This window comes from Cupressus sempervirens, chromosome 4 (assembly GCF_028749045.1).
Source record: "Cupressus sempervirens isolate cs-2001-9-10 chromosome 4, ASM2874904v1, whole genome shotgun sequence".
Classification (NCBI taxonomy): Eukaryota; Viridiplantae; Streptophyta; class Pinopsida; order Cupressales; family Cupressaceae; genus Cupressus; species Cupressus sempervirens.
The window spans coordinates 837,688,648-837,707,056 of NC_143121.1; the positions used below are offsets into that span (position 1 = coordinate 837,688,648).

Genomic DNA, 18,409 nt, shown 5'->3' on the forward strand with positions numbered 1-18,409 from the left:
TGGTCTCTTGACGGAATAAAGAATGGATTTGTGTATTAACGATTGAGCAAACTGAACTTAAATGGTTCGGCTGGAATGAGTTTCATAGCTTAGAAAGATTAATACGGCTTAGAGGAGAAACGTAACAAACAAGGAGGGAATGAATTGCTTGGTCGACTCACGACTCTCTTAAAGACTTAGCCGAGACTCCTCGGCTTCTATCGGTTTCCAAGATGACCATTCCAATTCAAAACATTAATTCGATTTGAAAAGAAGAGAAATAAAGAGGGAAAAGAAATAAGGAGAAGTCGAAGAGTTATAAACTTTATTTTATTATTAATATAATACGTTCTTATGTACGTTCACATCAGTATATTGATGAAGTGACATCATTAGATTATATTATTATAATTTATTGGTGCCATTTCATTTTTATATTTATGTGCACGTATATAAATATTTATTATAATAATATGATGAAAGATAAATTAAAATCCTTGAGGTACATATTATGTTTTAACTCAATTATTTTATGTTTCGCAAATTATTTATTCAAATAGCACATGTGGGTCCCACAGATGCTTCTTGTTTCAAGTCGCTAGGTCCTCAACCCATTTGCCCAGTGATGGTGATGCCCCTGCCTAATTCTTTTTTGACAATGCTTCCACCACTTCGACATGCTTCTTATAAGGAAATTCTCCGCAGTTGAATTATATTATCATAATAAATTATTTAATCGTAAATAATCATAAAGGTTAACCATCTTCTCAATTCCATGAATTCGTGATAAATGATCAGCTAACTTGAAATTATAATGACTAACAATTTTACCATTTCGCAAGATTATAACAAATAAACTATCAACTGACTTCATGTGAACCTCAACGGCTATATTTTATATCAAGTCAAAAATTGGGATGTAACACTTCACCTCTATTTACAATGATAAAAATCCGCCTAGAGAGGTAACATGATGGCTACATGGTTCAAGACCCCTCAGAGCCATAAGAGTAAAGTGCCTAAGACTCTTTATGGCACCAATTTAAAGAGGGAAATTGTGGATATTATGGTTCTCTTGGACAGGTTGAAAGGAAATGAAGACGCTGTAAATTTTGTAGAGCATTACTTTACCTAATGCAAGTAGTTTGTGCTAAAGGAGAGTATGTAGATTGGGCAGAAATAATCAGCGACAACCTAACTGGTCGGCTCCAGACAACAAAGGCCCAAGAGCAGTTTTACATGTCCTCATACTTAATCTATGGTCTAGCTACTATTCAATATGGCCTGGGTTGCCGCATGATGAGGAATTCGATGAGGATATACAAGTCTGTGACTTTTATCCATGTCTATAGTTGCATTAGAGCTATGCAGAGTTTATGAAGGTAAATGATGGCTACATGGTTCAAGACCCCTCAGAGCCATAAAAGTAAAGTGCCTAAGACTCTTTATGGCACCAATTTAAAGAGGGAAGTTGTGGATATTATGGTTCTCTTGGATAGGTTGAAAGGAAATGAAGACGCCCTCAATTTTGTAGAGCATTACTTGTACCTAGTGCAAGTAGTTTGTGCTAAAGGAGAGTATGTAGATTGGGCAGAAATAATCAGCGACAACCTAACCGGTTGGCTCTAGACAAAAAAGGCCCGGGAGCAGTTTTACATGTCCTCATACTTAATCTATGGTCTAGCTACTATTCAATATGGCTTGGGTTGCCGCATGTTGAGGAATTCGATGAGGATATACAAGTCAGTGAGTTTTATCCATGTCTATAGTTGCATTAGAGCTATGCAGAGTTTATGAAGGTAAATGATGCCTTCAGAATCTGCCGAATGCTGCAAGGGTGTCCAGAATGACATCTTTCCCCTAAGGCAATAACTGTTGTAATGCAGATCAGAAGCTATTTCATTCAATTCCTGGCTTTTTCATACATCAGAATTGCAGGATTTGATGGCTTCCCATGGAAGCTCTCCAAGTTCCAGATGATTGGATTGTTTTGGTTGAGATGTGCCATCGGATTTTAGAGGTGAAAGAGTTGTGCTTGAATGCTAAGAAGGCGGACATCCCCTTCTCGATCGCAGTAGGAACATATTCATGTGCCTCTCGGTCTAATGCAAAGAGCATACTCAAGTCTTTTGAGGAGAGATATAAGCCAGATGCCTTTGAGGTAATTAGATTAAAATTTGAACCTGTAGATTATATCAAGAACAATCTGTAGTTAGGGTTGAGATTTGGGCATGTTCTCGCATTAGAGGATTATTCGGCTGATCGTGCAAATGAGCTCGAGAGTAGAGTAAGGTTTTTCTCCAAGATGACAATGAAGCAGGTAAGGTTATACAATGTAAACATAGATGTGGAAGGAGTTGAGGATAATGGTCAGCACATGCAATCCTCCAAATATTTGAGGGAAATTAAAAGTGCACCCATTGATTCAACCCCTTCCTTGGGTCCAACCATTAATACTTTGGTGGAGCTAACCAATGGGGTGATTAAAAGAATAGATAAATGGGTTGAATGAACAAAGGCTTGGAGAAAGAGAATTAGTTGTTCACCGTCAGGATCTCAACTGGCGCAAACACCCGCCGCTACCTCCTTTGGTACAGTAGTAGTCACAATGACCACTTTTGTGGGACCTTCCCAGATTGTTGGAGGAGAGGGAGACCAACCTCAAAGAAAAATGTTCCCATCACTCCTACTTGCGGAGGCGGATCAACCCTAGTCATAGGCTTAACAGAGGAGCCTAAGAAAGATAAAAATAAAGAGAAGGAGAAAGGAGCAGAGTCCAAAGGTGCTAAAGACAAAGTTGATCCATCTTGGTGATTAGTCTAGACGGTTTAGATGGAGCCCAATAGGACGGTGGACATGATGGAGGGCCTCCACCATAGGATACACCTTAAGCACCAGACATCCATGGTAATATTCCTGCCACTACTTCTTCCACAAAACCATTATTTTTCCATTTTCTACAAGGAAAACTGGTGCTCCTCCTATGGCAAGGAAATTGTTTGATGCTACAACGCTTCAATTCTCACTCAACGTGCTCACCTCAAAGTCTTGGTTGGAGAATACTCTTGAGAGGAAGAGAAAAAGGATTGAAGAAGGGGTGCCTCTGAAGGACTTGATTACTTAGACTGTGAAGCAGACATCGACTACCAAGAAGGTGAAGAAAGATTCCACATTGGCAGCCTTGGGTAAGGATGCTAACATAGGCAACTACATCATGGAAGTTGCTCAAGCCCAGACAGATTGAAACTTGGTTAATCTCGACCCAACGGATTTCAATATCCAACAGTTCAACATGCGGCCGTTGAGACATGATACCAAACGCTCAATTGGAGGTTCCTGAATCAAGAATGAAGAGGTGGAGGAGCTCAAAATATCAAAATCTCAACTCAAGGCTGCAAACAAGGAATTATCCGAGTGCCTTAGGCAATTGTTTGCCCCACTCTCTGGCCAGGGAGGAGAATCATCGGACGCAAGGCCTTTTGACCCATCTACAGAAGAAAATAAGGCTCTACTTGCTAAGTTGTAGGAGGAAAGGCACTTCGGTCAAATTGGGCGTGGATGGCTGGAGGTATGAAAGTAAGGGGCCTGCCTTTAATTGAAAAGCTAGGTGCCCTTTGTATATGGGTCAAAAAGTTGAAAGAAATCATGTACAACAACCTTGACTCCCTCAAGGAAGATATAGAGAAGCACAAGGATTCCATATCCGTGTTGTGCAAAATCATGAGCATGAAGGTAGAGAATAAAAGCGCACCCATTGATTCAACCCCTTCCTTGGGTCCGACCATTAATACTTTGGTGGAGCTAACCAATGGGGTGATTAAAAGAATAGATAAATGGGTTGAATGATCAAAGGCTTGGAGAAAGAGAATTAGTTGTTCACCGTCAGGATCTCAATTGGCGCAAACACCTGCCGCTACCTCCTTTGGTACAGTAGTAGTCACAATGACCACTTTTGTGGGACCTTCCCAGATTGTCGGAGGAGGTAGAGGAGACCAACCTCAAAGAAAAATGTTCCCATCACTCCTACTTGTGGAGGCGGATCAACCCTAGTCATAGGCTCAACAGAGGAGCCTAAGAAAGATCAAAATAAAGAGAAGGAGAAAGGAGCAGAGTCCAAAGGTGCTAAAGACAAAGATGATCCATCTTGGTGATTAGTCTAGACGGTTTAGATGGAGCCCAACAGGACGGTGGACATGATGGAGGGCCTCCACCATAGGATACACCTTAAGCACCAGACATCCATGGTAATATTCTTGCCACTACTTCTTCCACCAAAACCATTATTTTTCCATTTTCTACAAGGAAAACCGGTGCTCCTCCTATGGAAAGGACATTGTTCGATGCTACAACGCTTCAATTCTCACTCAACATGCTCACCTCAAAGTCCTGGTTGGAGAATACTCTTGAGAGGAAGAGAAAAAGGATTGAAGAAGGGGCGCCTTTGAAGGACTTGATTACTTAGACTGCGAAGTAGACATCGACTACCAAGAAGGTGAAGAAAGATTCCACATTGGCAGCCTTGGGTAAGGATGCTAACACAGGCAACTACATCATGGAAGTTGCTCAAGCCCAGACAGATGGAAACTTGGTTAATCTCGACCCAACGGATTTCAATATCCAATAGTTCAACATGCGGCCGTTGAGACATGATACCAAACGCTCAATTGGAGGTTCCTGAATCAACAAGTAGATGAAGAGGCGGAGGAGCTCAAAATATCAAAATCTCAACTCAAGGCTGCAAACAAGGAATTCTTCGAGTGCCTTAGGCAATTGTTTGCCCCACTCTCTGGCCAGGGAGGAGAATCATCGGACGCAAGGCCTTTTGACCCATCTACAGAAGAAAATAAGGCCCTACTTGCTAAGTTGTAGGAGGAAAGGCATTTCGGTCAAATTGGGTGTGGATGGCTAGAGGTATGAAAGTAAGGGGCCTGCCTTTAATTGAAAAGCTAGGTGCCCTTTGTATATGGGTCAAAAAGTTGAAAGAAATCATGTACAACAACCTTGACTCCCTCAAGGAAGATATAGAGAAGCACAAGGATTCCATATCCGTGTTGTACAAAATCATGAGCATGAAGGTAGAGAACGCAACTAGTTTGGGCATTCTGAAGAATGGGGATGAGCCCCTTTCCCATTGGATGAGGTCCCTTGAATTCAAGAGGGAAAGTATGGTAAAAGATGAGAAGCAAATGAAAAAAATAATATGAATCAGTAAATAAAGAAGGGGAAACATTTTTTGTCTATCTTTGAGAGTTGTATACAGTCTTATGTGAGCAAAAGTGGCAAAGTAAATGATGTCGGGCACATGAAGGCCGCCTACCTAGTTTTTATTGATGAATTGGTGCGCCTTGATAAATTCCAGACTTCCGATCTCCACACTTTTATTACCATAGATGGAATGCTCATGAAGGTGTCGGGAAAATTGCAAACCCGGGTCAACATTGTAGGACTGGTGGTGGATCATGACTTTTGGATGGTTCAATCAAACGACGTGTCAATCCCTAATGCTAATGAACTTGCAATCATCATTGGAGCGATGAAAGCATATAAGTTGAGCCAAGAAAGCACCAAGCCAACCAATGGTGGAAGCCAAAATGATCCAGTGCCCCCGAACTAATCATTACACTATTTAGAATGAAAAATGTTGTATTCCTATGTTTTTGGTCTCTCTCACCACCTTCTCATAAATATAATTTTGATGAAGGGCCTTTATGTGTAACAATTCGATAATTAGTAAGGGATTGACAAATTTTGGTGTCAATTTACCCCCTATAGCTGAGACCACTGTGTGAGAATCGAAAGTTTTCATCAAGATTGTTCATTGCATTGTATGTGCTGGGAGAATTAATATATGGTGAAACTGAGTTATTAATCTTTCAATGCGCCGTTGTGATTGATGGCCTTGGTGATATTGGAATAGTCGTAGTTTCATGATTATTTCTTTTCCCTTGTTCTTGTGTTGCATATTTTCGTTCTTTGTTTGGCAATTGGGATACGACAGATTCAGAAAATAATTGAGTTCAATGTGTTGTAGGCTTTAATGGTTTTGGTGGTCTGAGAGCTACTTTTATTTTGATTATGTCACTACTGCCTTTGTCCGTAGTTGCATTTAGAGGTAGGATTGCATAATTATTCAGTTAATTGGGTAGATGAGTGTAGGAGTAGAATTAGAAGTTGATGTGTTGAAAGAAATTCATTTGCTTTCATGGTCGTAGGAGTAGCTGAACTGGTAGTTCTAGATCAAGCATAGGTCTTTTGTGTTTATGGGAAACCTGGTATTAGCCTCTTCTACTCTTTGGTTAAGAGCATACTGCCACCTTTAGAATGGGATTCAAAACCAAATGTATTGTACATCACCTAGAAAGGAGCTGTACCTTTAAAATTCAGAGGGGAGTTAAAGGATGAGAGAAACCAAAATATGCTTCCCATCTGTTGGCTACAAGTTGTTTTCTCACTTTTTGGGTAAGAAAGAGTTAGTTTCCTATTAAGAATAGAGGAGAGCACAAACTACCAACCAACAAACCACTTAGGGATGAATGACCAAAGACAATATCTAGACAAAGTATGGAAGGAGAAAATCCATCTAAAGTGCAGAGTGCAAGAAAGGAAAATAGGTAGCTCAAGAAGGCATCAAAGAAGTAGACCAAAAATTCATATTGAAGAACCTTGACAAAAGAAGCAAGGGTTCAAAGATGTCCCCTCTTCATCTAGTCACACTCCTAGCGTGTAGGAAATAGAGATTTTTGAGAGATGGGAAGTAGGGATAATCAAAAGGAGAATGGAGCAAGAAGATGAAATGGCCAAGCTAGTACAAGATAGGCTGAGTATAAAATGCATATGAGAAAAGTAAAGATCAAGATAGGGCCACCAAGGAAAGCCTTTTTGCAATCTTGCATCGAGAACTGATGGAAGTTGAGGCTAATCTAGAAGAGGAAGAAATTCCTATGGCAACGATAGACATTTCAACTGTGGAGGTTACATATCTTGAAGTAATAGTAGAAAGTCTTGGAGGCGAAGAAGAAATCAATATCTAAGTAGATCAATAGATGGTAAAAGGAGATTAGAATGTACCTATTCCAAAATGCTTAAAGCAATAGATTCAAAAAAAGTCAAGAGAAAGATGTCAACCTGATAGTTGAACTATAGGAAATTTTGAACAGAGTCAATTGATTTGAAGAAAAGGGGTAAGATAAAAGGTTCACGAAGATTGTAAGAGGAGAATCTAGATCCAAGGTTCCGGAAATTACAACTCCTCTAATCAATAAGTCCAAGGATCAGATAACTCCAGATGAGGACCATCTTACAGAAATCAACCTTGATCATGCCTTATGTGAACAAATAATAGATGACTTGATGGTTCTACTCAAGCTTTGAAAGAAAGGACGAAGAAGTTTGAAGAAGGGTACTAGAAACAAAAGAGGGAAATCAAGACCTTGTGTGAGGTCATAAACAACTTATCTCATCTAGTGAAGGAAGAAGGTCCATCTTTTGTTCCTCCTGCAAGTGTTTCTGCTCAAGTAATAAATGATATTGATAAGATCAAGCAAACTACTCAAGGTGCAAAGGTTAGGGTAAAAGGACTTCAGGAAGAAGCATTCAAGCAAATAGAAGAATTGGTGCAGGTTTATAGTAGGGAATTAGTGGTACTCTCTAGGATCCAATACATGGATGAATCATGGGAGGATGAGCACATTTACTAGGATGAGGTGATTTTCGATATACAAAATATGATGGAGACTCCCAAGCAAGCATTGATCGACGGTGGAGTTGTTGGTGAAGGGGATGTCTATGACTCCCTTCGGTATAGTGCAATAATCACAACCAAGGAAACATTTGAGAGCTTCACCAAGGAATCTGCTCAATGGAGAAAGATAATCGACAACATTAGGCAAGTGGTTTCCATTACAGTTGCATCCTTGTCATAGAGATAGAAAACGAAATAACAATGGACATCTCAAAAGGCAAGTTGGAGTTCTTTTAGCTGAATGCGTTTGAGAGATGATTTCGATAACTTCTCCATTTTCTCAAACACCATGAATATCGCTCAAGACCTGTTACTAGAGTGAGAGGAAAATTTAGGAAAAGTTGAAAGGGCAGTGGCAATTTTGGAGTTCAAGAAGGTATTGGCACCAAGCATCAACATAAAAGAGTTAGAAACGGTGTTGGATCAATTCCATGCTTTCGGGCAATGAAGATAAGGATAGATGCATTTAATGCATAGTGTGTAACATACGAATTTTTCCCAAAGTTAAAAATAGATGATTTTTCCCTAGGGTTAGGTCTCAATGTATTTTCCCTATACTATATATAGAAAATTTGTGCCCTAGATTTTATAACCATTAAATGATCACATAGAGGAAACGAGCATATATCTATATCAAGAAAATATTATCATGATAATGGCTACAACTAAAGATAACATATTCCAACCCATGTATAATCATTTGAAAAGAACTGACAATGATATTCTCAACCATTTATAATCATCTGAAAGAAACTAACAATTCTAATCTAAGCCATTTATATTTATTTGAAAGGAAACTAGAAATGAAATCTATGCTGATAAAATAAGCAAGGAGATAGATAAGAATTCAGATTTCATACATGTAATTGAAATAACTGTCGTCATATTGATCAAGCCTTGACTTTCGGAGAAGAGGAGAAGTGTTGACATAGGCTTAACCTCCCAACCATGGACCTCATATTATCCCCACACAATCTTTACACAAGAAAGGACTTCCCTACCTCGGGTTAGGCTTGGGGCACTACAGTCCAACCATCTAAGCTTACCAGTGTTTGTCCGCTCAGCAATAGGCAAGCATGCCTGTGTAGCTGGCACCACCAACATTTTTGTGATCAAAATAGGTAAGCATGCCTCTACTCAACCTTGGCCAAGGATTTAGATGGGCAATAAATACCTGATCACCACGCTCAACTTGACAACAGAGTATAATTTGGACAATCATGAGCTGAGTTGATTTTTAATAACCTCTTTGAAATTAAATGTTCATGTATCAAAGTCCTCATCATATTGTTTTCATTTCCTGTGCAGGAATCCTCTCCTCTCCATCCACTAATCTTGGCTTCACTAGCCTTGGGTGAGTCCTCGAACTATCATATAATTTTGAGATCTTTATCACATGGTTTCTTTGAATAAAATCCATAGCTGTTATACAATGAATACTAGTATGTATATTAGTATGTCATAATTCACAATCAGATTATGAATCAGAATTCTCATAAAGAAAATAATCGAGTACAAGAAAAAGAAAAGCATGAGGTCCCTATGGTTATTGGACCTACATGTCGAGCCTGGGATTCAAAAACATATTTAATACCATGTTCATAGATGTGCTTCTAATGCAACCAAAACATACTATATTAGCAATGATGCCAAATGGAAAATTTAGAATGGAGTGAATTCCATAACCTGTGGTGAAATATTTCAGTGGTTGATAGCAGTCGGCCAGCAAGATATCACCATCGTGACGTAAGAGTTGACGACCCGAGATGCTGTGAAATGGGAAAAGAAGTAGATAAGATAAGATAATATTAATGTCCATGAAAAACCAACAAGGTTTATGGGACTGATCATACAAACAGAAGAGCCGGCCAAAGCAGAAGCACCAAACGGTGACTAAGAAGAAACAAAAGCTAGGAACAAAACAAGAAAGAAGACAAGGTAAGGACTAAGGGTCCTTCCTTGTCACAAAGAAATTAGTAATAGATGGGTAAACCCGTGGACGATCCATAGTCTTAGATTCCTGTGTAGAGATGTTGTAGGACTGTCGTTGTTTGGATAGACTGGTGCAGTATCTAACCGATTTGGAATGAGAAGTACTGGAAGGCCTTTTCAAGCCCCGAGGAGGAGACAAAGGGAGAGAAAAAGGCAGTAATGAGCTGGTCTGAAGTACGCCTTTGAGGTATAAAAGACTGCATGGTAATCTCTCAAAGATGGGTGGCCTCTTGAAGATAAAGTGCAAGACACTGCTAATCAATATAACTGAAGAACATCAAAAGAGAAGAATCGTCTCTGAAAAGGCAGTAAAATCTCCCTCTAATCTCATAGTAAAGAGGACATCGAAAAATGAAGTGGATTTCTGCCTCAACCTCTGCTAAAGTACACAACTGACATATCCGATCCACTCGATCCATATGGTGATTAGTTTGAGCCTAGAGGCGGTGAGAACCAACCCTGAATGAGCCTAGAGAAAACCATAAGGCGTGACTCCAACGCCGATGGAGAAGCAGGGGGAGCAATAATACCATCCTAAATCACAAGAAAATGCTTAGCATAGATGGCCATCCTAGGTCGAAGACCTCCTGGGGGATTACTCTAGGTAGTAGAAATTTGCTGTTTGTAATATCCTGTTTGACATGCTCGTTCAACTACTGACGTGAGGGGAGAAGATAAGCAGGAGCATCAAGTGAAAACTGATGAGGAGGAAGACGATCTATCTCAATACCAATTGAATCCAACAAAGAGGTGGCTTGGGCGTACCAACAACGAGATCTAGTAGAGGTGTCAGATCTTATTATGTCAACAAAAGAACAGTATGCTAGATGAGAGTATCTGTGCTGGTCAACCCTTGAATCCATAAAACCACGAAGCTAATGAAGAAACCAAATCAAGTAAAAAATGATGGCAAGTTTAAGAGGGTGAGCTCCAAACTCGGCTGAGACAATGCTGTAAGGGGTGAGTTTGTGACATCTTATGATACGACGTAACATCAACATCTGGACCCTCTCTATAGAAGCCCAATCAGAAGCAATAAGAGAAGGCCCCCAAGCCACCAAGCTATAAAGAACTGTCAAACGGACCAAGGAGTCAAAAAGGGACAACTTGGATGAAATATCCTAGAAATGATGCCCGAAGCACTGTCTTTCCAGCAAAGCAAGGGAACCCATGCCCTTACTACCTTTGGACTGAATAGCTGGTCTCAAGCTAAAGCACGGCCCCGAGAACTTCACACCGAGATACATATAAGAGGAAGTAATCTCAAACTCCTGACCCTAAAAGAAGAAATGAAAATAGCAATATTAAACTGGTCTGAAGTTACGCGCAATAGTAATACCATCTTTGTTCATCTGCAACCATGGAGTCTTATAGTTTTCCGACTCCGTACCATGATATTGGTTTTAAAAGGTCATCAATTTTGAAAGATCCTTGGTTTTAAAAGATGGACACCAACTTGAGATGGCCACCTCTTAACGAGAGGAATTATAAAGTTTATAAAATAAAATAAAAAACAATATATATATGTATATGTGTATATAATTTAAATATAATGTATCATCATGTTATTTTGTTATATCTATAATCGTACCTATATGTATGAGTACATCTATATATGTGTGTGATTTAGAGAATACATATGATTTATTTCCAACATCATATTCCCTCTGTATACGCACACGTATATATATATATATATATATATATATATATATATATATATATATATATGATTATAGATATCATCAGAGTATCACGGTGACATCATATATTTATATATATACATATATATAATAACTTATAATGATAACATTGTCGGTGTCTTAGAACAACAGAGAGGTAATTGTTCTATATAATGTCCCCACTTTAGCAATTGTTCAGTTGTGTGACTGTTAGCCTATTTTTGTGTGGTCTCGGAGGCTAACAAAGAGGTCAGTGGGATCTTGAGATGTTGGCCTAGTCATTTCCAGTTCGGGCTAGAATGGACTTGATTTACATGGTGATTGGGCAAACTTACTATTTTTAGTAAGTCAATAGAGCACGGGCGATGTCAAAATTAGTGATTGGTTTTGATGCTCCTTGATGAGAGCTTTCTGACAAGTTATCACTCATATTATTCCGAGCCCAATTACTATTTTATTTTAATGCTTGAAGTTTATTCAAGTAACATTTAAATTAAATGTGAAAATAATAAAGTGCTACTTTAATATTATTCATGTTGGGTTGTGTTTTGGAAAAGGGAAGCCCAAGGGAGACATAAGGTGTTATTTTGTGAAAAGTGGGTTGACCCTATGAAGTAGAAATAAAAAGGAGAGCTTGTGGCCCTTGTTCGGCATGTTGAATATGAGAAGAAATTGGTGTGTGAGTTGCAGATCCGCTCTTGGCATTAGAGGACGTCTATTCTCTCTTATGACATTCTAGATGTCATTCCCTTGGGGTTTGGCCTTTGGAATCCATTGCTATCAGCTTCACTATCAGGCAGTTTGATTGCATTTCTAGCTACAGGTGGATTTGATATTTTGCTCATATCTTCTTCACTACTTGTCTGACTCTTATGCCGCTTTGAGGGAATGATTTTATGAAGGTAGTGGACTGTTTGAAAGACAAAGTACTGTAGCAGCACTGTTCATGCGGAACTCTTCACGTGACGCTATTCACCTGGCACTATTCACATGGTACTATTCACGTCACTGTAGCAGCAAATTCGAAAGCATGGGCTGGAGTATTATGTCAATGATATTGGAGTAATTAGTAAGTTGATAATCTGCCATGTATTTGATTTAATTAAATTCTGAAAATAACATTTTATCGGCAGCAGTTCATTGTCCACTTTGCATATTATTGTGGTTTCTTTCTTGTTTATGTTGTATGATTCCTATTCCTTGCACAAAACACAAGAAGCAAATAAACGTTTGATTTCCAAAGTTATAAGGGGTTTAAACATTAAATGGAGAAATAAGAAGTTGAATGCAAATTGTTAATATGGAAATCAACACATTTTAATGATGATATAATTTTTAATTTTGGATTGGAAAAATAGCTTGTTACATATATACTCCTTTATCTACTCAATTAAGTGCAACTGACTTGGAGCAAAAAATCTTAAGATTTGGTCTTTTGATTCAAAGGGAGATTAGGAAATTGGCATCTAACTGGAGCATGTTAGCTTATACCCTGTCACACAACTTACTGAAATCATTATAGATTAGGCAGTTTCTATATTGACATGGCTAATCAGAGTGGTTGATTGTGGTTCATATTAAAGAGACGATTAAGAATAATATGAAAATTATTGAAAACTGACTGTGATTTCATTTTGTATTGACATTTGAGAAATAATGAATTATGAATATGTGAGGTATTTAACTCTTTCATTTATTGCCAATATACATACAAAATTGTACTTGTACCATACCAAAAGAAAAAAATGTTGTATTGGTGTATTAGAACACCAAACCTGTACCCATCCTTGTACTAGGATTGTACCACTCAAGAAAAATTTATAAAGGTACGAAATTTCAAATATTTTTATGATAATACTGAGGCATTCATCAAACACATTACAAAGCCTTATTACATAATGTTAGAGTTGAATTCAGATTTCACATGAGAAGAAACAAATTAACAAAAAATTATTGCTTTTATTGTTGATGTTCAATATTTTATTAAAAAATTTCAATAAAATATCCAAGAGATGTGATTACATACATACATATACACACACATGTTTGTAGGGATGTGGTCTAGGAGTTGTGATGGGTTGTTACTAAGAGAGATGCAATTTCAGATCTTGGTGGGGGTATAGCCTGTCTGTGTTGAGAGTGGGAGCTTGGCCAATTTTGTCTTTGAAAAGGGCAAAAAGCTTTGTATGATAAAATTGATATGACATTCATCAAACACATTACAAAGCTTTATTACATAAAATTAGACTTGAACTTAGATCTCGCGAGTGGGAACAAGTTAATTAGAATTTCATTCCTTTCATCATAAAAGATTACAACAGAATGCCCGAGGGATGTGATTATCTATGTATATATAAATTTTTGCAGGGATGTGGTCCGTGATGGGTTGTTTTTGATAGAAAGACCCAATTGCAGATCTTGGTGGAAGTAGAGTCTGTCTGTGTGAGTGTGTGAGTTTGACCAATGTTGTCTGAGGAAAAATGGAAAAAGACCGTCTTATAGCATCCTTAGCGAAATGAAATGAATAAATTGAGTGTTTGCCATTAAAGAAAACTGTTTTTATATGTAATCAGTACAGACTGCATGCTGCAGTTCTAGCTAAATGATGTTCAGAGGACATGCCTTATATAATAGACTTCCAGATGGCATGATAAATGAATTGCTTTTTGTTCTGCATTCAGTCATTTCTTGTAGTCCTTGGTTTTGCATCAACACAGTACATACACATCAAGTATATACAGAAGAAAACCCAAATATCAACAAATGAACATGGAATAAGCACTGTTCTGTAAAAATTTAATAAGATATCAACAAGGCCTATTGGAATGCTTCCAAATAGGGTTTGTCTCCTTTGAATGTGTTTATCTTCTATTTTCTTTATTTGTCTAGGTCATAGCTATTGCCCCCAATGCTTTCCTAATTTTTTTATTTGATGCCTTGGAAACATTTTTGTATTTTTCAGAGAATTGGGGATGGTTGTGGGATGTTTTCAGGACTCTGTGCATGCTTGAAATGTTTCCAATAGGGGATGAGATGTAGAAATGCAGGGGTTGCATCTTCAGTAGATAGATTGTAATAGAATTTCAAATTATGTAATCAAATTAGAGATATACTTGGTGTATCAAATCACTTGACTATGAACAGAGAAAGAAAATTGTAGACATCCATAGAACATGAGACAATAATGTATCATGCAAAAAAAAAAAAAAAAAACCTTAACAGAAAGAGGACTGAATTTTATTAGTCTTTAAAAGAAGGTTCCAAATATAACATAGCAATCCATTGTGTGATTGTCCACAATCTTAGTTACAGGGTTTGCCCCCTGGAGCACCTAATACCAGTCTGGTTCACCCCGGTACTGGTCCTGGTGTGGTTGTTGAAGTATATGACACTATGATGGTAAGATTACAAGTTTGTGGTATTATTGTTGTTTATATGATAACATGACATTCTAGTCCTAATTCATGCTTGTAGACTGCATATAAATACACACATACACATGTATTCCATTGTTTCTGCACTAAAGAACCCAAAAGCTATGGAATTTTTTTTCCATAACAGTAAACCTGGTTCTTGAACCTAAATCTGAATGCAAATCCGAAGAGGCAAGATAGCCCTCTATCAATAGACATTCAGCGTACCTCCACCTGTTTGTTCTAAATTTTATTAACTGTTGAGGCTAACTTTTATTTAAGTTACCAGGTTTTTCCCTGCAGTCCTGGGTTCTGGTCCTAGTTCAACCCTTGTTTTGGTCCTGGTTCACCTAGACATAAACCAAGACCAAAATCTGCTCACGTAGTTATTCTTTTCTAAATCCTTAACACTACTTTTAACTTGATTACAATCAATATTATGAATTTTTATTTCTGTTGTTTGAGTGTTTTTCTGTTTTTTGTACTAATTGAACACTCCCCACCCCGTTTGCCCAAAAGAAAATTTGGCCAAACTGGCGAACTGGATCCCTGAATCCAAACCTGAACTGGCAACTTAGTCTTTCATTATAAGAGTAATTTGACAAAAGCAATTTCTGTTTTCCCTATGTTTTAGGTTGTGAATGCATCTCTTTTTCTTTTTATCTCGATTTCTTGCAACTTTTTATCTCTAATGTTTTCACTGTTTACTTCTGCCTTTTCATCAGCTAAATTTTCATCATCATTGTACTAAAGACTTTACTCATTCTTGATACAACAATTCTTCAAAATCTTTTAAACTCAACTTTGTTTGCAATATTTTTTTATTGCTAATGTCTTCAATCTGCTCCTTTTAAACTCACTGTTCGGGTTGAGTATGCCTATGATTAGCCCACAGAAAACAGTATATAAACAGAATACTTGATAACGTTTGTATTGAATTGTCTGAGTCATCAAAAGCTCTAGTAGTTCTACATACTAGGAAAACTCCTAATGTTTTCTTAAGCTTGATTCCAGGTTCGAACTATTCTAACCGGACACATTAAATCCAAGGTTAATTAAACATAAAAGTTAAAGTAAAATTGACTTATATGACTAACATGAATTAATCTAATACCCCTAGATACTAAATGATTATATGCTTTCAATAAGCCTTCTTGCACCATCTTCCCATATATTTCATTGTATAACCCCATACTCTCTGTTGAAAAAATTGCTCAGTAATAGCATAGAACGTTTTGAAACCAATTATGTTAGCAGCTTCTGTGTTTCTGCTATCTTCTGTTATTTTGATTTTGATTTGGCTCATGTTGTGTCTGGAGAGAAGGAATAATTAACAATAATTGGTTCACTTTAAGGCAAAGGCAGTGATGCTATTGGTTTTAAAACTTTATGTTAAGATGGATATTTATAGTTTTTTAGAAGAGGTTTTCAAATAGTGATATGTGGTCCATGACTGCAGTTAACATCTTATTCAAATGGAGAATCAGGTTTGGATCATCCTCACATCCCAGCATTGTTGATCTTAATGTTGGCAGCACAAATCTCAAATGTCGGAATCGGCTTTCAAATTCCCCAAAAGTTGATTTCATATGCAAACTATTTCCATCACAAGTTTCCTCTCACTCTGTTTGGATCAACTGCAAGTGCAAACATGAAAAATTCACAAGTAGATGATAAACAGAGCAATTGTGAGATGGTTGCATCATTGTCCAAAACTCCAAATGATGAAGAGGGAAATGGCGTGGGCCTTACAAGTGATGAAAACTTTGGAAGTGAAACAAATGAATCAGGAGCAAATATCAAGGCTATAGATATGGAGGATGGACCTGCAAACAAATTGTTTAATTCGGAAGCATCAGAAAATGTCTCTGACATTTCTGAAAAGAAAAAAGAGAAAGGTCATTCTTCAGACCAAAGTGAGATCCTATATTCAGCTGCAAATATTCTCAAGACAGTTTCAGGGACTTGGTCTTTTCTTAAGCAAAAGGGATTAATTGGCGCCCTCAAGAATTTGAGGTGAGAACCATCCCTTGAACTTTTCTGTTGTGTGGTCTGACCTCTTCATTTATCTGCAGACTTATGTATCAGTAAATTATTAGGTTCTTTCATGCATATTATTGTGTGCATTTATGCAATATAATTCCTTTTAATTGCATCACTTTTAATGCTTCTTGGATGTCATAAATACTTTGTGTAAACCTAATAAATGAGTTAAAGTACATGCTACACACCCATCTTAATATCAGGTGGGTTGGTATATAATTAAGCATTATAAGTGTAGTAGTTTGTGGATGGGATAAAGGTCACTGTAATTCATTTTTAAGATTCTTTGTCTTGTATGTTTCCTTTGCCTGGAATTCATTTAAGTATATTCTCACAGTTTGATGAAAACAGTAAGTGCAGAGAAGCATTGCGAAAGATTGAAAGAAAACTTGCAGAGCCCATGTCAGTGATATCTTTTGCTTCTCTCTATATACGTTCCATTTATTTCTTACTTAAGGTTTGGGCCAACTTGACGCCTACAAACTGCCAACAAATATCTCCATCTGGAATAGACGCATCACAGTGCATTCTGAAAAAAATAGAGAAGACAGTAAAAAGAATGAAAAATTGTTATCTCAGGTTATCTGAAGAACAGGAGATGCGCATACTTGAGCTTAATGGTATTATTTATGTTTTGAGGCTGTCCTTGTCAGGAGTAAATGTGCCTTGTACATTGAAAAGATTGACATCCTTAATTCGTTCTGCTGAGCTTCTCTATAAAGGGGATGGATTGAACCATTCTTCGTTTTTATGGAAAATCAAGAAACCACTTTTTGATGAAAATACCAAATCATTATTTTTCCCAAAACTTGTTCAAGAACTGCCTGAACACTTTCCCATACGGTCCATTCCCCTGGGAGAAGAACTTGAAGAAATTAGAGCAGTTTTAATTGTTCCCAATAGTTGCTATGAGCAACCTTTTACGTTCATACCAGGATTGCCTATTGGGATCACAGTGCACATGACATTGCATAATGTAACAAGTGAGTGCAGCATTTGGTTGGTAATGGTTCTAGGCAAATCAATACAATATGATCTCATAGATGTCAGCAATTTTCAAGGTCTTGATGGAGGATTAAAACAGGGTACAATCACTTTACCATTTTATTCCACAGTAAAAGTTGCTTCATGTTACCTAGAAATTTCTGTCATGATGGAGTGTCCCTTTGATAATGAGTGTGTCTTATCATATCAGGCTGGTCCAAAAGGGGATCTTGTATTACTATCCAATGTGGAAAAAATTAATTTGGTTGCATCTGTTTGATAAGAAAAATCGTGTATATGAAATTTTCATCCTTCTCTAGAAACAGTGCCTATGCATTTATGATACACAAAAATTTGTTTCCTTGTCTGAATCAGTTTATTTTTCATTCGCTGTATATGATATCTAGTTGAAAGATTTTGCAATGACAATGGTAGCCACACAATCAAAATTGATTAGTTAACCGGTTAATAGAAAATTGAAGTACATATTAATTCTAGATATGGGATAATGGATTTTTGGGTTTGTTCACAAGTATTGAAAAATATTTGACATGGATATTTGCTTAACAGGCGCC

At 37.4% G+C, this 18,409-nt stretch overlaps 1 protein-coding gene across 2 annotated transcripts in view; it reads left to right on the top strand.

Moving 5' to 3' along the window:
* Nucleotides 1–18,157, top strand: part of SIEL (ARM repeat superfamily protein) — a 105,100-nt gene extending 86,943 nt beyond the window's left edge. For both annotated transcript variants that reach the window (XM_089827086.1, XM_089827085.1), the window contains 2 exons: nucleotides 16,267–16,823; nucleotides 17,202–18,157. In XM_089827086.1, the coding sequence (XP_089683212.1) occupies nucleotides 16,267–16,823; nucleotides 17,202–18,114 (1,470 nt within the window). In that variant the 3' untranslated portion in view covers nucleotides 18,115–18,157. The remainder of the gene's footprint in view (nucleotides 1–16,266; nucleotides 16,824–17,201) is intronic.
* The last annotated feature ends 252 nt before the right edge of the window (nucleotides 18,158–18,409 follow it).